The following is a 24,392-nucleotide window of genomic DNA, read 5'->3' on the forward strand; positions in this document are numbered from 1 at the left end:
ATCTCAGTTTGCATTACTAACCTTCACAATGCAGCATATGTTTCAATCTAGCTAATAATGCTATAGGTGTATCTAAAAATACTTACTTTGGACTGTAAATTACTAAGCGACAGAAGTGTATCAGGGTCACATGACGTGACCCCACAGTGAAACCGAGGCTGCTCGCACACTGTGCGCAAGCAGCTAGAGGAAAAGCCACAGGAGTGATCAGAGTAAAGTGGGGGCATATATATGTGTTTGTATGTATATATATATTGTGATGCTGTAAACCCCAGGGAGATGCGTAGTTTGGCATTTGGTTACAGGTGCTATCCAGATCATAAATATGGATCCCTGGGGTGGAGCAATTGTAGATCAGGGTGGGCCAATGCTCCATTCCCCCGTTCAGTGGAAAATCCATGCCGGCTTTTTCAAGAGGTTAGAAGTCTGCAGGATCCAGTCCAGGATTACTATGGAGCCTGCATCAGGCACATGTGCTGGGCATTAAAAACCCCTGGAGCTTGATGAGCAGAGAGACTGTTGGGGGGAAGAGGAAGTTTCACTGTCCTCCCATGGCAAGGAGAGGCCTTGAAGACGTCCATCCCTGAGCCAACCTGTGTGTGCTGTCTGGGGGAGGTTTTCCAGAGCCTGGCTTAGCTGGGTCTGGCGGGGAGGTCAAGTTAGTGGGTGTTTAGGCTGGTCAGTCTGGACCAGCATAGTTTAGTTAAAGACGGCTCTAATTGGGAGCTAGGTTTTTCTTTTTATGATTTGGTTTTGGGGTTTTGCATTTGAACAGTTAAAATAAAGTGCTGTTTTTGCTACAAGCTGGTGTTACAGATTCTGATTGCCCCAGAGGGCTGTGCTTAAGACCCCTCAGTGTGACATGTATGGCCCTTATGCTACAGGGTTTGTCACAAAATATATACATTGTAACTGAACGTCCTTTAAAGCATAAGGAATCAGTCAGACATCTTTCAGAATCACTTGTCTTCTAAGGTAATATAAACGCCAATTCCAGATTCAGATAAAATAAAAATATTTTCTTCAAATCAGCAGCTTAAACATACAAAAATAAACCCTTGCTCATCTGAGCACTAACTAAACACAGGGTTTTGTTTGCTCTCTAGGTTGGGGTGGCTTCCCCACCTCCCAACAAAACACTCCAAACAAACAAAATAAATCCAGCAAGGCTTTTTGTCCAGCAGCTCTCTTGGCTGGAAATACGAAGAGAGATTGAATTGCACCAAGCTGGGCTTTCTGTCAATATATATATATATATATATATATATATATATATATATATATATATATATATATATATATATATATATATATGTGTGTGTGTGTGTGCACTTGTATGTGTTTGAGCATGCATGTGAACTTGTATGTGTGTGAGCATGCATGTGTACTTGTGTATGTTTCAGCAGGCATGTGTACTTGTGTGTGTTTCAGCGTGCATGTGTACTTGTGTGATTCAGCGTGCATGTGTACTTGTGTGTTTCAGCATGGATGTGTACGTGTGTGTGTATGTGTGATCATGGATGTGTACTTGTGTGTGTGAGCATGGATGTGTACTTGTGCGTGTGTGTGAGCATGGATGTGCATTTGTGTGTGTTAGCATTGATCTGTATTGTTTGTGTGTGAGCTTTGATGTGTACTTATGTGTAAGCATGGATGTGCACTTGTGTGTGTGTGAGCATGGATATATACTTGTGTGTTTGTATGACCATGGATGTATAATTGTGTATGTGTAGTAATGTGGAGACACTGTGGGTGGAGATTAGCCTAGATAGTAAAAAGAGTTGCACACTACTTGTAGGTGTATGCTAGGGGAGGGTCAGCTGCTGTTTGAAAAGGCTGCAAATAGGAATGAAGTTTTAATCATGGGAGATTTTAATTGCCCATATATAGATGGGAATAGTGGAACTAGTTCAACCAAGGGCTGCAAGTTTCTGAACCTGCTTAATGACCAATTTTTGTTGCAATTAGTAGAGATCAAAACCAGAATGGATGTCTATCTGGATCTGGTAATAACTAACAATGAATAACTTATCTCAAACATCAAAGTAAGAGAACACTTGTGGACTTGTGACCATAACATGGTTTGATTTGAGATCAAAATCTCAACCGGGCAATTACAGGCCAGTAAGCTTAACATTGGTAGTGGAAATATTATTTGAAGGGTTGCTAAAGAATACATATCTTGATCCAGAATCCAATAAGTAGAAGTCAACATGGATTTGTGAAAGTTAGTAAAAATATAGATCAGGTATGGCTGTAGATGTGATTTATCTGGACTTCACTAAGGCATTTGATACTGTTCCACATAAAGGTTACTCTACAAATTAACAGAAATAGGCTTAGGGGCAAATGTCTGTATTTGGATCAAAAATTGGCTAAAAGATAGAATGCAGAGAGTTGTTATGAATGGATGTTTCTAAGATTGTACACATGTATTAAGTGGAGTGCTTCAGGGGTCTGTCCTGGGTCCTCTTCTTTTTAATTTGTTTATAAATGATCTCCCAAGTTGCATTGAGAGCCATGTCACAATGTTTGCTGATGACATAAAATTAGGCAGGGTAATTCAGACTAATCTTGATGTTTCTTCTTTGCAGGAAGATTTAGACAGAGTTCGAGACCGGGCGAGCAATGCAACCTATTCTTTAAATGGAATATCCTTGGGGAAAACTACCAATGAGAAGGATTTAGGAATAATGGTAGACAACATACCTGGCAGCAGTACACAATGCCAGCAAGCAGCTGCAAGGGTCAATGAGGATTTGGCATGCATAAAAAAAGGTATTGATTCACGGGAGGACAATATCATCTTGCCTCTTTACAGGTCAATGGTAAGACCTCACCTTGAATATGTGGTACAATTCTGTGCACCGGTCCTTAAATAGGACATTATGGAACTAGAAAAGTGCAAAGGAGGGCTACAAAATTAATAAGGGCATTGGAAGATAATAGTTATGAAGAGAAACTAAAAAAGTTAAAAGTATATACACTGGAAAAACCAATGCTCCATTCCCCCGTTCAGTGGAAAATCCATGCCGGCTTTTTCAAGAGGTTAGAAGTCTGCAGGATCCAGTCCAGGATTACTATGGAGCCTGCATCAGGCACATGTGCTGGGCATTAAAAACCCCTGGAGCTTGATGAGCAGAGAGACTGTTGGGGGGAAGAGGAAGTTTCACTGTCCTCCCATGGCAAGGAGAGGCCTTGAAGACGTCCATCCCTGAGCCAACCTGTGTGTGCTGTCTGGGGGAGGTTTTCCAGAGCCTGGCTTAGCTGGGTCTGGCGGGGAGGTCAAGTTAGTGGGTGTTTAGGCTGGTCAGTCTGGACCAGCATAGTTTAGTTAAAGACGGCTCTAATTGGGAGCTAGGTTTTTCTTTTTATGATTTGGTTTTGGGGTTTTGCATTTGAACAGTTAAAATAAAGTGCTGTTTTTGCTACAAGCTGGTGTTACAGATTCTGATTGCCCCAGAGGGCTGTGCTTAAGACCCCTCAGTGTGACATGTATGGCCCTTATGCTACAGGGTTTGTCACAAAATATATACATTGTAACTGAACGTCCTTTAAAGCATAAGGAATCAGTCAGACATCTTTCAGAATCACTTGTCTTCTAAGGTAATATAAACGCCAATTCCAGATTCAGATAAAATAAAAATATTTTCTTCAAATCAGCAGCTTAAACATACAAAAATAAACCCTTGCTCATCTGAGCACTAACTAAACACAGGGTTTTGTTTGCTCTCTAGGTTGGGGTGGCTTCCCCACCTCCCAACAAAACACTCCAAACAAACAAAATAAATCCAGCAAGGCTTTTTGTCCAGCAGCTCTCTTGGCTGGAAATACGAAGAGAGATTGAATTGCACCAAGCTGGGCTTTCTGTCAATATATATATATATATATATATATATATGTGTGTGTGTGTGTGCACTTGTATGTGTTTGAGCATGCATGTGAACTTGTATGTGTGTGAGCATGCATGTGTACTTGTGTATGTTTCAGCAGGCATGTGTACTTGTGTGTGTTTCAGCGTGCATGTGTACTTGTGTGATTCAGCGTGCATGTGTACTTGTGTGTTTCAGCATGGATGTGTACGTGTGTGTGTATGTGTGATCATGGATGTGTACTTGTGTGTGTGAGCATGGATGTGTACTTGTGCGTGTGTGTGAGCATGGATGTGCATTTGTGTGTGTTAGCATTGATCTGTATTGTTTGTGTGTGAGCTTTGATGTGTACTTATGTGTAAGCATGGATGTGCACTTGTGTGTGTGTGAGCATGGATATATACTTGTGTGTTTGTATGACCATGGATGTATAATTGTGTATGTGTAGTAATGTGGAGACACTGTGGGTGGAGATTAGCCTAGATAGTAAAAAGAGTTGCACACTACTTGTAGGTGTATGCTAGGGGAGGGTCAGCTGCTGTTTGAAAAGGCTGCAAATAGGAATGAAGTTTTAATCATGGGAGATTTTAATTGCCCATATATAGATGGGAATAGTGGAACTAGTTCAACCAAGGGCTGCAAGTTTCTGAACCTGCTTAATGACCAATTTTTGTTGCAATTAGTAGAGATCAAAACCAGAATGGATGTCTATCTGGATCTGGTAATAACTAACAATGAATAACTTATCTCAAACATCAAAGTAAGAGAACACTTGTGGACTTGTGACCATAACATGGTTTGATTTGAGATCAAAATCTCAACCGGGCAATTACAGGCCAGTAAGCTTAACATTGGTAGTGGAAATATTATTTGAAGGGTTGCTAAAGAATACATATCTTGATCCAGAATCCAATAAGTAGAAGTCAACATGGATTTGTGAAAGTTAGTAAAAATATAGATCAGGTATGGCTGTAGATGTGATTTATCTGGACTTCACTAAGGCATTTGATACTGTTCCACATAAAGGTTACTCTACAAATTAACAGAAATAGGCTTAGGGGCAAATGTCTGTATTTGGATCAAAAATTGGCTAAAAGATAGAATGCAGAGAGTTGTTATGAATGGATGTTTCTAAGATTGTACACATGTATTAAGTGGAGTGCTTCAGGGGTCTGTCCTGGGTCCTCTTCTTTTTAATTTGTTTATAAATGATCTCCCAAGTTGCATTGAGAGCCATGTCACAATGTTTGCTGATGACATACAATTAGGCAGGGTAATTCAGACTAATCTTGATGTTTCTTCTTTGCAGGAAGATTTAGACAGAGTTCGAGACCGGGCGAGCAATGCAACCTATTCTTTAAATGGAATATCCTTGGGGAAAACTACCAATGAGAAGGATTTAGGAATAATGGTAGACAACATACCTGGCAGCAGTACACAATGCCAGCAAGCAGCTGCAAGGGTCAATGAGGATTTGGCATGCATAAAAAAAGGTATTGATTCACGGGAGGACAATATCATCTTGCCTCTTTACAGGTCAATGGTAAGACCTCACCTTGAATATGTGGTACAATTCTGTGCACCGGTCCTTAAATAGGACATTATGGAACTAGAAAAGTGCAAAGGAGGGCTACAAAATTAATAAGGGCATTGGAAGATAATAGTTATGAAGAGAAACTAAAAAAGTTAAAAGTATATACACTGGAAAAACTGCATCTTAGAGGGAATATAACATTATATAAATATATGCAGGGCCAATATAAAGACCTTTTCAGTAACAAAAATGTACAAAGAACAAGCGGTCACCCTTTGAGACTGGAAGAGCAGAGATTTCACAACCGACAAAGGAAGGGATTCTTTACAGTAAGGAAAATAAATGTATGGAATGCACTGCCAAGGGAGGTGGTGTTATCAAATACATTAAATGCCTTCAAAAGGGGTATGGATATTTTTTTAGAAAGGCATGACATACAGGGATATAAATAGAATTAATATTTTAGAGCTTCTTGTTCGAAGGAGAAATCTGATTACCTTTTGGAGTCAAGAAGGATTTTTTCCCTCTGATGGCAGAATCCAAAGTAGCTTAATTAGGGTTTTTTGCCTTCTCTTGGATCAAAAGTAGGAAGTTTAGGTAGAAGGGCTGAACTTAATGGACTTTGGAAGGGGCAAAAAAGGCACAGACCAGTTGTGTGGGGGCAATGATGGCAGCTGTTGAAGTTGGGCAACCCAAAGCAATTTTTTGCACCAGGGCCCTGTGGTTTCTAGTTACACCCCTGGGACCCAGGTGTTACTGAGCCACCCAAAAGCCTACTTGATAGTCCTTGTACATGTAAATATGGATGTACCTGAAGATCAGTCTAAAGAACAAAGGGAGCACCTTTGGCCCTGGCGTGCAGATATAACAAATCATTTTAATTGATGAACCATTGCACTACATGATCCAACTATACATTCTAATTTTGAAAAAAGGTGATCAACGTAACAAAGGTGACTTTGAATTATACAATGTCACACTGATGACGGAAGACTGACTTACTGTGTGTTTTCTTCATTGTAATCAGATTTCAGTAGTTTCTCCATCCATATGAATTTCCTTAGTGTCTTTGGAAGTAACCTTCCACTTAGCTTTTCACAAACTGTCATCATATTGCTTGAGTCACTCAATATCATAGCAGAGATGGCATCACTAAGCACTTCACTTCCAGCACAATTGAACACTGTAGGTCTCAGCTCAGGTCCCACATTTACTGGAAGATAAAAAAAAAACTGTTAAAATGAGGTACCAGAGGTGTTTACATATTGTCAGAGGTGGGGCTAGGTTCAGTAAACTAAAATGGTGAAAGGTGAAAGTGTGTGGTGAATGGTAACTCATATGGGTTAAAGTCATTAAATCATAAGTTTGCAGGCAAATGGTATCACCTTTGAGCAGATTACCCAGATTCATGTGAGCAACTTAACACAAAGGGGCAACAGGCTCAAATAAGTCACACATTGATCCCTTAAAATGTGGATTCTCATGCTAACAACATAAAAAGTGCTTTTCATTCTGATCCAAGATTGGATTTTTCATCATATTTAGTTTAATTGAGGGTTTTGTTACTCAAATATCCTACTTTGTTTAAACACTTTAAGTCTGAGCCAATAATCTCTTTGACATCCTACAACAAAGCCTGAGCTGCCCATGTATGACATAGATAAAGGGAAGGAATTTGTCAACATGTGATACAAGGCCAGCTCAGCCTTCTTAGCAGGAGAAACTCACTTAGATGGCCCTTTATAATATTTAGTGAAAGAGGCACGTTAAAATGTGTTACTCACAGTAACTATATAAACAACACCAATTTAGTGCATGAATCCTATATTAACATCTCTTCAAGTTCTACATGCATTGGTCATTATTGATCCACGTTAAGGGTGCAATTCTTAATTCAGTGCGACAAGGTTTGGTGACAAGGTTTCTTTTCTATACTGTATGCGGTATTAGATTTCCTTGACCAACTTGTTTGTGTGGCCACTGGAGTCAGCTTAATGATCCTCTTACAGAGCAGGAATTGGCACAACTTATAAAATCACCAAAAATGCAAAAAAAGGTCCAGATGGCCTACCTAACGGTTATTAAAATAAACTTCAAGATACATTGAACTCCCATTTAAATACTCTCTTCTCACATCTAGTGAAATCTTCATTATGTCACAAGAAATGTCTGAAGCATATGTGGTTATCACCAGAGCCGGCCTTAGGTGTTCTGGCGCCCTGTGCGGACTACTCCTCTGGCGCCCCCCCATCCCAAAAAAAGAAAGGAATAAAAACTTGTAACAAAACCCCAATCACTATATACTACGCCAAACATTGATGTGGTGTAGGCCTACCACTTCATTGTCTGGCTTAGTAGTAGGGATGCACCGAAACGAATTCTGGACTGAAACCGAAAGTGCAGCATTTACCTGGCCAAAACCGAATATGACCCCCCCACACCATAAAGAAATCTAACACTTTTATTTAAAGTAAGTAACACACCAAAATAGGACAAAACAATTAAATAACAATATTATATATATATATATATATATATATATATATATATATATATATATATATATATATATATATATATAATTAACAGCAATCACATTCCTATCATGCCCAGGCATACCCAGATTCCAGGATGTACTCGCAGACTTGGCATGATAGGAGTATGATTGCCCTATCTACCCTTTCTCACTCCCTTCTGCCCTATCTACCCCTTCTCACTCCCTTCTCCCTATCTACCCCCTTTCCCCTGCCTCACTCCCTTCTCCCTATCTACCCCCTCCTAACTATCTACCCTTTCCCTATTTGAAGTTCACTTACCTTTCAGGAGTCCTGCGGTGGGGGTGCAAGGCCTCTGCCTCCCAGCTCTGCCACTGTATGGAACAGTATAGAGTGATGGGAGTTATGATGTACTTTTAGAGCATAATTAGATCATGAAAAAGACATTGGAAATGGTACAGCATAACACCCATCACTCTCACACACTTACCAATCCACACATATACTAATCCACACATTTACCAATCCACACATACACCAATCCACACGTATACCAATCCACACGTATACCAATCCACACACATACCAATCCACACATATATACCAATCCACACATATATACCAATCCACACATATATATACCAATCCACACACATATACCAATCCACACATATATACCAATCCACACGTATACCAATCCACACGTATACCAATCCACACACATACCAATCCACACATATACACTAATCCACACATACTAATCCACACATACTAATCCACACGCATACCAATCCACACGTATACCAATCCACACGTATACCAATCCACACGTACACTAATCCACACATATACCAATCCACACATATACACTAATCCACACATATATACCAATCCACACACATATATACCAATCCACACATATATACCAATCCACACACATATATACCAATCCACACACATATATACCAATCCACACACATGTATACCAATCATGCACACATATACCAATCCATACATACCAATCCACACATACTAATCCACTCTCACTCTCACTGAATGCTTTCCTACCTTTCCTCTTTTCTCCTTACAGCTTCTTTTCCTCCTCTTCGCTCCTCTTCTTCAGTTCTTCTGTCCTCTCTGTCTTCTTCCGGGTCAGAGGGCACGGACAGCGGTGGGCGCGGCTTCAGTGTTGTGCGCCGTGATCTGACAACAAACCCCGGCGCACAGCAGCTGTTGCCGCGCGGATCACAAGGGAGCGGTATCGGAGGTCTTTAACAGACCTCCGGGTCCCTTGAGCGATTTTAAGCCGGGTTCAAGGGAGATCCTTGAACCGGCTTAAAATCACTCAAGGGAGCCGGAGGTCTGTTAAAGACCTCCGATACCGCTCCCTTGCGAGCCTGCTCCTCCAGCGGCGGACATTACTGTCCGTCACTGGAGGGGTGCCCCCCTGATGAGCGGCATCCGGTGCGGTACGCCCCCCCCCGCTAGGTACGCCACTGGCGGCAGCGGACCCCGCTGCGGCGCCCTGTGCGGTCGCACAGTTCGCACACCCCAAAGGCCGGCCCTGGTTATCACTCCCAGGCCAGGAAAACCTCCATCAGAGTGGGTGAATTACTGCCCCTATATCCTGGGTAGACAACCCTCCGACAACACTTAAAAACTCCTCAATATTACACATCTTGCTTTCCTCCATCACTCTCCTTGCCTTCTCCTGTAATTAGATGTAGAGAAGTCATTTGGCTGCAAGGCCTTTAGCATTCCAGAGGACTTCAAGCAATATTTATTCTTTACAGCACTCAATGTGCTAGAGTTTACTTATTCTGGTTTCCTCTTAAATATGTTTCAACAGTACAAGATAGGGGTGTCCACTCTCCCCTGATCTTCACCCTAGCGATGGAACCCTTGCCAATAGCTATACGTGACACAAATATACAAGGCTTTAAATGCAAAAACTCAGATTCCAACTAGGTTTCTATACAGATGACATTATCCTGACCCTCACCAACTTACCATCTACACTGCTGAACCTGCAGCCACTCTTGGACATTTTTTGGAACATTTTCCTATTATACAATAAGCTGGTCTAAATCCCAGGTGATTAATATTGGATACCCACAATATTTAATCGAATCATTAGCTCATTACTTTAAATATGTAAAGTAGACCAAATCCCTGCAAACTATTTAAATATATATATATATATATATATATATATATATATATATATATACAATTTAATTACTTACCTATTTTAAATTTAATTATTTACCTAAATTTAAAATCGCATGGTTGGATCCTATTACCTCCTTTAAAATAAACACTAAAAAACTTCTCTACCTTATTAGGACACTTCTATATCCCTTTAAACTTCCTTCAATAAATGCAGGCCCGTCTCATAAAATGTATTCGGCAAAATAAGAAAGCCTGTGTTCCCCTTATGTTCCTTTAGAAACCAGAAGTAACATGTCAAAAACGACTGCATTGCTGCTAACTTAGTACAATTACACCTCTTTTTTCCAAATCAAACCCAATTGCATAGGTAGACCTAGAATCTTTCAATTTGCAGCCGCATCGTATGCAAGATCTACTATGGATCAACCCACACAAACAACCAGTCTTACTACACACACTAACTAGTGCTACCATCAAGCTTTCCATTCACATGTTCAACAAACTTAAATTCCCATCACCATTTATCAATGCAACACCATTGCCAATTTAGTGTTATTATACACTAAACATATCATTAAATAATTGGATTGCAAAGGACTTGATTAAGATTGGTCAATTTGCTCCCCTTTTCAGACCTCAAACGGACATTTACCCCTACCTTAAAGAGAATTTTATAAATACATTCAACTTCAATGTGTCTTAAACTCCAATCAACACCCTGTATCAGTTATCCAATACAGTCCTGAGATAATCCTTTTATGTTCACAGGCTCCTAATTTCCCTAGAGCTAACTCTGCCTGTTGTTCCTTATTAAAAAACATTCTTGGAAAATAGGGGAAAAGAGGTGGGAACTACTTTTGGCACTGATAATTGGTATTTGGCATTAACTAAAATGCAAGGGGTTTGCAAGAGTGCTTCTCACTGGTAGGAAAGTTATCTACAGATGGTACTACTACTTAGTGCCACATAGATTGTCTAACATATTTCCAACTATGAGTATAAAGACTATTACTTTTCTCTAATAAGGGACCTTATTAGAGAACAGTAATAGTCTTTATACTCATTTGCTTTAGGTTGTACAGGGTATACAACCTTATCTCAATGCCAGTTCTCATTTGGTCCTACCCTCAATATTGTCGAGCTACCTATTCTGTTTACATATTTCCAACTATCTTAAATCTCTGCTGGAGACACTGTGGACACATTTGGGCTCTGCTCCACATCTGGTGGTGCTGTATCAAACTCTCTAAATTCTGGAAAGAGGTCTTTCAACTTGTTAAAACTCTATTGTTCTTTCTAATCCCACACAATGTGTAACTAGCATTATTAGATAAGTACCCTGATGCCCATATATTAATGGCAGCCAAAACATGTACAGCAAAGATGTGGAAGAACCCTCTCCCTCCAACATTGCATGATAGTTTCTATTTCCTTACTATGGCAACGGACTTATGCGTGTATTGCCCTGTTCCACCTAGGTTTTATATTAAAGACCCATTACATGACATGGCACATCCAGCCCCTTACCAAATTCTTTCTTCTCTCTTTGTTTTGTGTCTTAAACTTCCCCTCCCCTGTTATTTTGTTTTCTCTCCTTTCTCCCTCTGAGAATATGTTTGTCAATGTCTTAATACTTTGTTGGACATTGGAAATTTTGTAACGGTTCATTGCAAGATTCTATTTCTTACTATAGTGTAAATTTATTGTATCTCTGTAACCCCCCTTAACAAAAAAGGAAAGATGCATGCAGCCAATAGCCTTACTTTAAACACTTTGACAGAATATTTTAGAAGGGATAGTAGCAAAGCATATGCATGTTATGCACAAACCACATTAAATTTAATCAACTTTCTTTTCCCTTTCAAAGTTAATATTAATATCTTCAAATCATGAAAGTGTGTGTATCTTATGTTATGCTAATTGATTTGCTCTACCTGCTGAACTAAATTACAGTAAAAATGATTTCTCATGGTAGGGTAACTTTGATTCAATCACAGAGGTGGGAACTACTTTTGGCACTGATAATTGGTATTTGGCACTAACTAAAATACAATGGGTATCCAAGAGTGCTTCTCACTTTGAAACTGGACTGGTAGGAAAGTTATCTACAGATGGTACTTCCAACTATCTCAAATCTGCTGGAGACACGGTGGACATCATCAAGTTATGTCTACAAAGTGATACTGAGCTGGCTGTAACAGTAGCACTGGTGACACAAAACATTTTGAGGGCGCAGGTAATAAAATGGAATAGCTGAAGACATTCAATTTCAAATGTTACATGTATCTGTAGGTAAGTCAGGCTAATTTAAATTACATTTGAAAATGCAAATTTATATAAAATCTTTCTTTCTTTTAAAAAAAATCAGTATGTTAACAATAGAAGGATCTATATAGAAATAACACATAAGGCTACATTAAAATGCATACAGTTGTATTTGAGCTTAAGTGTTAACAGACATGTGTAAATTGAATAATAAAACCATAACCTGATCATCTAGCGAAAACCAGTTTAATTTACATTGGACCACTTAGGAATACAGAAACAACAATAGAGATATCTAGGACATAATTGAAAATATAATAAAGAATGGACAAATCTTCAAGATCTTATGTAGATTAATCACAATGCTTTATGTAATCCAGTGTGACATTTGGTTTCGTATTACTGTCGTTTTGCATAAAGCTATATTTTCTTGAAAACGTACAAAATTTTATCTCTATAGTCCATGTCAATTTATCTCTGTATAGAGTTAAATTACTGTGTTATCACTGGACAATGGTAGGCTGAGATGTGATCTTGATAAGGTCAATTACAAAAACATAATTTTGTTAATTTAAAGGATATTGTTTTAAACTACTGCAAATAACTGCAAACAAAAACAAACTGGGTATTCAGTGAACTGAACATGGCTGGATACAGGGTTCCAGAACTATGCAAGTGCTTACTATAGGCCACTGCAACCCCTTGCTACTTGGTGTACAACTGGGCCCTTTGAAGTTGACACTAATGACATGTACAGCCAATGATGTTTCAACTAATAAATATATACATGTATTTGTTATCATACCACTGGCCTATTTTCGTGCAAAATTGACACCTTGTGTTGAATTGCTCTGTAATACATTTGCTTATGAGGTGACAACAAAAAATCAATCCAAAAGCTTTGTGTTTATCGGATTGTTTATTTTTGAAGCTTGTCCTTGCGCAGTATACGCAGTTAAGCACAATGAAGGTACTTTTCACCTTGTATTACTTTGCTCAATAGGGAAGTACTGACTTCACACATGTTGATTCACAGCTCAAACACAGCTATAAAGATCCACAAAAAATAAAATACAATTTTAGAGAGGGCAATGGTGTTTTGTGTTACACCCAATAATGATAATATCATCCATTTTTTCCAGTAAAGCGCTTCCCCACAGAATGTGGAGTCTATAAATTTGCAGTTCCTCATTAAACATAGAATCCGGAGGCAGATAAGAACAAGTGAGCCCAACTAGTCTGCCCATTTTTCGTGCCGTAAAGACTCAGACCTTAGCAATCCCTGGTCTTGTCCTAGATTTAGGATAGCCAAATGCCTACCCCATGTTTTTGAAACTCTTTTACCATATTAACCACTACCACTTTTGCTTGAGGCCCTGCAGGGCAGTGCTTTGCGTGTGTCAGTCAGGAACATGTGACATCTATGTGTCATGGATAAAAGGCTAATGTGGCCACCTTACTGACATCTCCGGACCTAAGCAGGCTATATTACAATCTACTGAGCTCAATGTTAAATAAATGCTTGCTTTCAATTTTTATCAGCAACCTCCTAACCTCTTCATTTCACAAACCCAGCCCAGCAGAACCTTCTAGCACTTTATAGAAATAATTTAAAGAACTGACGTTATCAAGTATCAGGATGTAGCAAGGTTGCAGCTGCCTTAGTAAATATGGCCAAAAGACAAACATATTTCCTGACAACACTTTATTATGTTTAGTTTACAAAGCAATTGAGATGGGTGGCTATGATGCATGCATCCGTTTGTACACGTATAATATGTCAAATTACAGGAGATGAATTCTATGTTGATGATTATTTACACAAATGTAAAAGTAACAAAAATACAAATGACTAGGAGATGATGATCTCATTGACAATTCAGTATGATAAAAAAAAGCACATGGCTAGAAGCAAATGAGTGCTGGAAATTATTGCGGTCTTAGGCAAGACTTATCTAACTAGTACATGCTGCCACCTGGTGAGCATTCTCAGGAACATCACGGCAACATGACCTTTAGTGACCTAGAATGTAAATAATGCACAGAAAAAAAGTTTGATATATTTCATATATTGTAATTTCTTAGAAATCTCACATTAAATATACAAAATCTTTTTTTTTCTTTTGTCAGATAAGAATTTTGCAATTAACAAATCCTGGTACACTCACCAAAGAGTAGTTTATCAGTATTTGCATAATCAACCATCAAGACATTTATATAAATACATATGTTTTGTTTTTTTTACTTCCTAGGTCTCAGCACGTCTCATTAAATTATCATCAGTGGTTGCCAAATGTATCTGCAAAGGCCATCTAAAAGGTTTCATTGATGTACTTCAAAGAGAAAGCTGGAAACATTAAGTCCAGGCAATCAGCTCAAAATTAAAAGAACTCAAAATACGTTTAACAGACAACATTGAAAATGTGAAATGTCCTGCCAAATTGCATTAACACAGAAACATTGAACTTGATGGCAGATAACAACCATCTGATCCATCTAGTCTGCTCATTTTTCCTGATCTATTATTTATTATTTAATTTATCAAAATAATGCAGATGACACTTATAAAAGGAGCACACGCATGAACAAGACACCATATAAAATCTACCTAAAATCACCTTAGCTTGATTTTGTAAAAAATGACTGAAAAAGAAACCTAAGTTTTCTCAAACGCTTGCACTCTAATCCTTTTCAGCCAGTAAAGCTATCACTTTAACTGTACTTGTCTCCTGACAGATAAATCATTTTCACTCTAAAAATCCCCTTTTGTCATAAAATAAAAACATTAAGCTTGGTTTAAAAAATGAAACACAATTGAATGTTGTATGTCAAAATACAGTTATGATATACCCCACTAAAAATATATACATAGGAAGATAACCCTGGGGGGGGTACAGTAGGCTGTTTAGAGTAGGTTAGCTAAAAATAGAGATCAGAAAAAGAACCTGGTAGTCCAGCAAAAAAGATTATTTAATTCTGTACACTACATGGCGTGCTGTGAGAGTGGTTTGGTCTCCTCCTATTCACTATTACAGCTGCTCCTTTACAGACACAGAGTCCCTGCCTGGGCAAAGAAACAATTCACATGCAGACACAAGGTAGCCTTTTTGAAACATGTATTGCAGCTAGAGTTAATTACTACACCAGCTGTTGAGACTACATTTCCCATGAATCTCAACCAGTCTGGTATGTTAAGCATTATGGGGAAGTGAGTACTCAACAACTGTGACTAAGTCTACAGTACAAACAGTAACTTTTGTGGACTGCATCTACAATAATTTTGTAGTTATAGACTGGGGTTGTGGTAGTCTACATTACACACTATCGTTTTTGTTGTTGACTCCAGCTCCCATGATATACAGTACAGTCAGCCATTACTGGCTGAACACCTTAGGAATTGCAGACTGGGCTAGCTATAGCCAATCTTTACCTCAGCTATTGTAAACTAAATTTCTCATGTTGCAAAGGTACATGCTGGTCAGTTAACTACTACTACCATAGTCATATATTTATTAATAATTAATATTTGCCTCCCATCAGGAAACTGAAGCCAAAAAATGGGGAGGAGGCAAGGAGGTATTGGGGTGGGAGAGGGTAAAATATCCTGTGGATGCCCATGGCTAAAAGTTATATATATATCTCATTTATCAATATTCATCTTATTTAAAGTCCATTAAAAACAGATGTTTATTGCAATTCTTTTTATTTTTAGGCAACTGTATCCTCAACATTTATCTTACAGGTAAGCGTTATATTGTACATATACTTCTATGTATAATCTCTCTCTTGTTTCTTTTTTTGATGAAGGCTCATCTGCTCCCTATTCAAGCTCCAATCCTCTATTTATAAAGATGTCCAATCACAATACTGCATATACTCTGCCTGTACTACACACAAGTGTCTATATTGGCTTGCTTTTTAAGATTTAGTCTGTAGTTATAATGTTTGTTTGTATGTTTTAGCATTTATCTAAAAATGCTATCTTCAAATGAACTCTGGTACAATAAGGGTTAGTGTGTAAAGTTTATGTGGGAGCTCTTTCAAACACTTCAGTCATTTTGGTATTTCACACCAATGTACGAGTGGTGGCAAGAGATCAATAAACTTTTTTATATATATTGTTACTAAACATAAGCATTTTAACTGCCGCTAAATAAATACTCCCCTTTAAAAATACTACACTAGCAGTCTTCCCTTTTGCTCGTTTTCATTTCATTGAATGGAGGCCACCATTTTAATTACTCTAAGAGGAGGAGAACCTTGCCATTTTGCCTGCACTACCAGGAAGGACATTGAGTGCGCTAATCTTAATTTGTCCAATCAGCTCACTCCTGTCACATCATGCTGATGGCATGTCCAATGACTGCATCTTTCAAAGAAAAAAAAAACAGACTTGTAATGAAGAGAGCCTATATTAGAGCAGACCAGACAGGGGATCCGTTCTATTCACTGTGACTGCTTTATGTGACTGGGGCCATAAAGACATTTAAAGCCAGAGTTCCTACTTTACAAATTAAGTTTAGAAAGTATGTTTATCATATAGAACACCCACATTCATTGTGTTCCTTATTTTTAACACACAAATTTTATGTGAGTACATATAATACATATAAAAAATAAATTAATCTATCATTATGTCCTTGTATCCAAGTATACACAAAGGGTTAAAAGATATGGAATATAAATTTCAAAGTATCATTTACAAAATAGCTTTAAGAGAACACATACGCATGTAGAAGTCTGTGCTGTACTGTTAAACACTGGGGGAATGTTACCTTTCTGTGCCATTCAAATCAAAATCATTTTAAATTGATTATGAGTATGTCTTCATATAGTATTTGCAAGGTCTCTTGAATCTCCTGCCCATTATTTATTTCTACACTGACCTTTGTGGCATTGAGATCAAAGCCAGGTTAATCAATTCAGAATGTCTAATTGAAGGTAGTAGTAATTATGGTGGATAAAATCTTCACACTGTCACTTAGCAAACTCATCATTAAAGTAATTGATTTTAGAACCAGGTCAAGGCTTTTCTGACTACACGGTCAATACTTAATTTGTTACAGACAAGTAACTAATAGAATACTACATCAATTTAGATGCCGAGATCATAATGATTGAGATTGGGCATTTTTAAAACACTTCAGATTTAATTATTAATATTCATGCAAAATGTAAATTGGGTTAATAACATTACACAATAGAATAACCAGGGAATAAATGCATCTGTTATTTGCGATAAACAATAAATAATAATAATAATATAAGGGGTAAATTCAAACATACACAATCACGTGTTCTGGGAGACAGTCAAACTTATAATCATAAAGTATAATCATTTAGAGATGTTAAGAGACATAGAACCATTTAGTCCAGTGTAGGGGTAGACCAAGTGGAAGTCGAAAAAACATATAGTGGACATACTCTTGCATACCCTTGCTCCCAGATTACTTTAAAAACCAACATAGTAGATCACTTTCGGCATTAATGGCATATAGAAAAAGTTAGGTCATAAGTGGTATACATTGGGTACATTGTGAAAGCATTATATGCCAAGCACAAGAGCCATATAATAAAAACATCTGTGTGGTATTAAGAATGCTTTCAAAAACGCTAAATCGAATTATAAAGAATATATAAACATTTAAATAGCCAGATTTTAGGAGTAAGACTTTGCATGCAGTATGTCTACTACTTCCAGTAAGCTACAGAGACAAAAAGATACTTGAAAGCCTAATCATTGTAGTGTTTTTAAATTTCAACCTATTGTCATTGTATTTTTTAAATTATACCTCGCTAAGTATATAATAAATGTTATCCATACCATTTTTAAATTCAAATGTAACCGCACTCCCTAATGCAAAATGAAGGTTGTTACTGTCGACTGATTTTCTGTGTTGCTTTGAAAATGACCTTAGCATAGACTGGTCAACACCTGGAGCACATGCCTGAAAGTAAAACAAAAAAACAAACAAACAACTTTTTAATGTTCTGTAGACAAAAATACACTATATGTATATACCACTGGGTGGGAGCAGCCTTCCTTATTTTATGTTTTCCATGATTATTTCTCCCTGTAAATATATATTTATTGTTGTATATATTTTGTTCGTGGAGCAGATATCTCATTTTACACCTATGAATACCGTATTTGCTCGATTATAAGACGACCCCGATTATAAGACGACCCCCCAAAATCAAAATATTAATTTAGGAAAAAAACAAAAAGCCTGAATATAAGACGACCCTATAGGAAAAAAGTTTTACCAGTAAATATTAATTCATGTAAATTATTTTTTCATGTTTAATAAAAGCTATGATTGAGAAAAATATATTTTTTAAATTTCCTTTTATTTGCCAACCTGCCCCCCCCAGTTATGCCACTCTGCCCCCAGAAATGCTTTATACCCCCCTATTTGCCACTCTGCCTCATGATATGCCTTATACCCCTATATGCCACTCTGGCATATAGGGGGTTAAAAGGCATATCATGGGGCTGAGTGGCATATAGGGGGTTAAAATGCATTTCTGGAGGTATATAGGCATATCATGGGGCTGAGTGGCATATAGGGGGTTAAAATGCATTTCTGGAGGTCCAGAAATGCATTTTAACCCCCTATATGCCACTCAGCCCCATGATATGCCTTTTAACCCAGCATGTACTGGCTGCCTTGGCTTGATAGGAGTGTGATTGCTGTTAGCAGTTTGATATAGATATATATATATATATATATATATATATATATATATATATATATATATCAAACTGCTAACAGCAATCACACTCCTATCAAGCCAAGGCAGCCAGTACATGCTGGAACCTGGGGATGATAGTAGTGGGATTACAGCCTCCCTATGCCATGCTACAACCCCCACCCCCCTTACACATCCATGCTATCACACACAAACACATTTAAATACTCATTCATTCCATTAATCACACATACTTCACACATTAAACACACATTAATCACACATACTTACCCAAAAACCCTCCCCCACCCCCTTACCTGAACTGCAGATCTCTCACTCGAAGACTTCTGCAGGGGACCGGCTGTAGAGCAACTTCTCTGGCCCCGCCCCCAGAGGAGGGAGGGGGAGATAGAGCTCTGTGAGGACGCTGCAAGCTTCCTGTCCTCCTGCTTCTAACAGAAGAGACGCTGCTCGCGACCGGTAAGCAGCATGGCCCCAGCAGACATTTTTTGGGGGGTCTGAGAAGACGACCCCGATTATAAGACGAGGGGTATTTTTCAGAGCATTTGCTCTGGAAAAAACCTCGTCTTATAATCGAGCAAATACGGTAATACCTATGAAACCACATGTTGTACTTTTCTATCCATAGAGATAATACTTGCGGCTATATGCCTTTCAATTATGGCAAAGCCCAGGTAAAAAAAACAAAACAAAAAAGAGTTTCCAGAGGGTCTCTCCAGACCCTCCTGAGAACTTTGACTACAGGTACTCCAGCCATCCATGCAGGTCAATGGAGCCCAGCTCACTAATAACTAATACACTGGGGTGTCTAGTTTTCAAAAATATATGGTTTCAGGGGGTACATTGAATTGGCTGGTTTCAAAGATGTCCTAAATAGCACATAGGTACAAACTGACCAGATGTCTAAATAATAAAAAATGTGACCTTTTAGCACACAAACAAACCCATGTATGTATCACTGTTCTCACCCTAACACATATTAGGGTGTTTGGCAGTGACACCCACATGAGCTAAACATGAGTATTGCTGAAAGACAGGCATTGTCACAAAGGGTACAAAAAATAAAAAAAACAGCTCTGTCCTTAAGGGGTTAATAAACACATGCAAATATTGTTCTAAGGTCTAATTCATTCAAGGATGCTACAATTTACCTAAAGTACCCCATAAAGAAGTAGAACTGAACTGCACTACAGATCAATGGAATTGAGAATAGACTCACCTTTTGTTTTTCTTCATGTTTGGCAAGAAGTAACTCTAACCCTTTTTCAACAATGCTGTATGTATGGTTTACAAAACCTGCCATTTCCACCGAGAGTTCACTTAAGTCACCATCTAGAGGACAACAAAGAAATAAAATTTACATTCAAAGCATAAAAACAAGCAGTATTTAAAACTTGTAGCTGTCTTTAACATGGATATGGATAATTAACCCCTTAATGACAAGACTATTTCCTACTCGTAGTACATTTTGCACCTACATATTATATATTGTGTTTTTCAGGACAAACATGACTTTCTTTAGATACCATTATTTTTTTCATATCATCTAATTTACTATAAAAAAAATGACAAAATATGGTGATTTTTTTGTTAAAAAAATTACCTTTTCTCACTTTAAAAAAAAGCGTTGCTTTTTAGCTGTGATTTTCTTCTTTCTGATTTCATGCTCCTACACATATTATATATTGTGTTTTTCAGGACATACAGGACTTTCTTTAGATACCATTATTTTTATCATATCATCTAATTTACTATAAAAAATGACCTTTTCTCACTTAAAAAAAAAATTGTCCTGAGTTTAGAAATACCCAATGTTTTAATGTTTTTTTTTTTTGCTTTTTTCTGCACGTTATGGGGCAATAAGTACCAGTAGCCTTTTGCTATTTTAAAACCATTTTTTTCCAAAGCTGGTCATTCAGCCCCATATGCTATTTCGGGTATCTTTGAAGCCGGCCAATGCAATTTACCCATCAAACCATATATTTTTTAAAAACTAGACACCTCAAGGTATTTAAAATGCTGGTATTTTAACCATTTCCATGCACTAATTCTACTACTACCCTTTGTCAAACTTTGTGGTAGTAATTTATTTTGTGTTTTTTTCTTACTAAAATTGCGCTTCAGGTATAGATTTACAGCTTCTGGTATACATCACTATCAAACAACACCCCAATATGGGTTCAGCAACATCTACCGAGTACAGTGATACCCCCCATGCATGGGTTTGTCAGGTTGTTTGGGAGGTAAAAAGCCACATTTAGGAAGTGCACATTTTTTTACTAGGAACTTTTACATCTGGTCCTTTTGCCCCCATGTCATAATAGGGCCATCTTTGAAGCTGGCTAATTCAATTTACCCCATCAAACCATATATTTTTTAAAACAAGACAGCCCAAGGTATTTCAAATGCTAGTATTTTAACCCTTTCCATGCATGAGATTCTACCACCAGCCTTTGCCAAAGTTTGTGGTAGTCATTTTTTTTGTATTTTTTTCACACAAATTGTACTTCGGGTATGAATTTATAGCTCCAAGTATACGTCACTATCAAACAACACCCCAATGTATGTTTAGCAACATCTCCCAAGTACATGCATGGGTTGTCTGGTGTTTGGGGGTTAAAAGGCCACATTTGGGAAGTGAGCTTTCCCCCCCCATTTTTGTCAGTCTGTGTCAATGCCATATCTTTGAGACCAGCCACTCAAAATTAACCCCTTCAATCCATTCATTTTTTAAAAAATTAGACACCCCTACAGTATTTGAAATGATTTTACTTTAACTCTTTCCATGTCAAGATGTTTCGGAAAATACGGTGCTAATTTTAGCACTTGCTCATATTAAAAAAGTTTATTTTTTAATTTTATTTATTTTATTCTTTTTGGACTTTTTTCACATTTTGCTTTAACTGGATGGTTCCTTTGATGCATAATTATTATTTTTTCAATATTTTACTAATCACATTGTGATTAGAAAGTGATTGTTTTTGTGTGACGTGCCTGACCCGTCAATGGACGTTAAGGGGTTAAAAACTAATTGCACATTCAATTAACTGTACTCACCTAAAGGATAGCATCCTACTTGTTCTGCTGCCTTTGTGCATTGGTCCAAAAGCCAGATTTGGGTTTGTTTTTCCAGGGTCTCATATTCTGCATCGGTAGTGTTTGGAGGACACTGGATATTACAGATATGAAATATGAAATCATAGCAAAAATGGTTATATAACTGTTAAAATGTAAATAGAATAATTGCAAGGTAAAAAAAAAGTAATTCCCCCTCTACACATGTTTCAAACATTCAAGAACTGCCCTTTGTGTTTCAAAGCTGAAGGCTTAAAGAACAGCAAACTTGATTGGATTTTATTATGTTAATTAAAATACACCCTTTTTCATATACCCTTTAAAATGTTTATTTTAAAACATGCAAAGATAGACAGAGGGAAGTTGACAAATGGTATATGTGTTGTTACTGAAGGGATAGTGACTACATGACATTGGAATGCTATCTGGAACCCATATATATTTTGTTTCATCTATTAAAATTTCAAGTTTGAACTTCTGTAATATCCTGGAAAATGTTAAAAAATGAAAATCTTCTCTAACTCTCCATTTTTATATTGCTTTCACTTTGACAGTCTGATTGCTAAATTAAAACAAATGCATGCTGTGAAATATTATTTGTTCCCGTGACATGTATTGTGCCTTATGCATCTTACCAGCAATGAGGGAAAATGAGTATATGTGCTGAAATATGTTTGAACAAAGTCTTTTCCTAGAAGCTTGAATATAATTTCTTTTTTCTTAGGTTCTTTAAGTACGGGCTTCACTTTTTCCGCTAACACTGCTCCTATTTTGTGTAAGACCTACAATTAAAATATTTTTTTTCACACAGAGGTATACAGTATATTGATTTATTGCAATAATAATGTGTTCAAAATATCTTTACTATACAAATTGGAAATTAATGTCTGATTGACTAACATGTGTTAAATATATTATTATTATTATTACAACCTGTAGCAGAAAAAAAAAAAAATTGCACGGAATTATGGTATTAACAAATTTGTACTAGACTTGCATTCGTATTCGGGAGAACATGAAAACGAACATGAATGGTGCGTTTTCGTTGTTCAAACTGAATACTTAATAAACTAATATGGCGGCAGGTAAACGAACACGAAGAAGAAGAAGCACAGCACGAAGAATCTTCGTGTTCGTCTTTGTTAATACGATATATTCCCCTTTAGTTGAAACTCCAGGTTCCATCAGAATATAGCTGCAACACACAACTGTCTGCAATTAGACAAGGTCTAATCAAATATCAGTAACAGGAAAATGTTCACACATAGCAGAATGGAATTATAAAGAAATATTTCTACAAATACTCAGGCTGTGTATTTTATTATGCTCACAACTGTTCTACTTCCCTTATTATATTAGTTTACATCTAATGCCACTCTATGGCCAAGTCTGGTATTACAACTCATACAGTAAAATCCCTAATAGCATTACTGAACGACAAAACCAGTTCTAACACTGACGATATTGTCTTATGGTAAACATTGGAATGTCTAACCTTAGTCTATCAAGGAGACCAGTTGACTAATGAAGGCTCAGTGGGTTAGAACTTAAGAATGTCTTAAAACATGAGTAGGAAAAACATGTCTCGCATCTGTTTTTTTTCCCCTAGCTCCTCTTTTTCTTCTTCCTCCTGCTCTCCTCCTCTTCTTGCTTTGCCTTCTGGTCAAGGGGTGCGACTTCAGTGCTGAGCGCTGGTATACGACTTCATATCCCACTGCTTAGCATCAGCCGGTGTGCATTGCAAGGGAGCAGGATACAAAAGTTTGTATGAACAGACCTCCCGCTTCCTTGATTTTGCACCAGTTAGAGGGAGATCCATGATCTCCCCAACTGGTCCTGCTCCTCCAGCAGTAAGCTGTATAGAGTGCCTCTGGGGGACACACACTTGGCCTGCCTCCCTCAAGTACACCAATGATGGACAGGCCCCCTGACCCTCCCTGATTGCCAGATGGGTCAGTCTGTCCCTGCGTATGACACAATGTGCAAAGTAATTGCGTAAATATTTATGCTGGCAATGGCCCAAACCATGTATTGCTGCAAAAATAGCAAAATCCAATTTTATTTGCCAAAATACGACTTCAGTATAGTGGTTCTGTTCGTCTTAGACATCATATATAAAGGCCAAATCTTCACTCTTCATTTTGCCCTTGGCTGGTGTAATCATCCTGTGTACCCCAAGCCAGTTAAACTGGATAATCCAGACATCCTTTCCTGGTCTTCAACTTGCAATCTGTATTCATCTCAACCACCTCTCTCTTTTACAGG

The 24,392-nt window shown here is 37.7% G+C and overlaps 1 protein-coding gene across 1 annotated transcript in view; it reads right to left on the bottom strand.

Moving 5' to 3' along the window:
• LOC128473690 (uncharacterized) overlaps positions 1-24,392 on the bottom strand; it is a 140,821-nt gene that overhangs the window by 112,053 nt on the left and 4,376 nt on the right. Inside the window, exons 2-6 of the mRNA XM_053455944.1 lie at positions 22,763-22,909; positions 22,110-22,221; positions 20,272-20,384; positions 18,163-18,286; positions 6,409-6,619 (exon numbers count right to left, since the gene is read on the bottom strand). Of these exons, the coding sequence (XP_053311919.1) occupies positions 6,409-6,619; positions 18,163-18,286; positions 20,272-20,384; positions 22,110-22,221; positions 22,763-22,909 (707 nt within the window). The remainder of the gene's footprint in view (positions 1-6,408; positions 6,620-18,162; positions 18,287-20,271; positions 20,385-22,109; positions 22,222-22,762; positions 22,910-24,392) is intronic.

The sequence above is a fragment of the Spea bombifrons genome, chromosome 2 (genome assembly GCF_027358695.1).
Source record: "Spea bombifrons isolate aSpeBom1 chromosome 2, aSpeBom1.2.pri, whole genome shotgun sequence".
NCBI lineage: Eukaryota > Metazoa > Chordata > Amphibia > Anura > Pelobatidae > Spea > Spea bombifrons.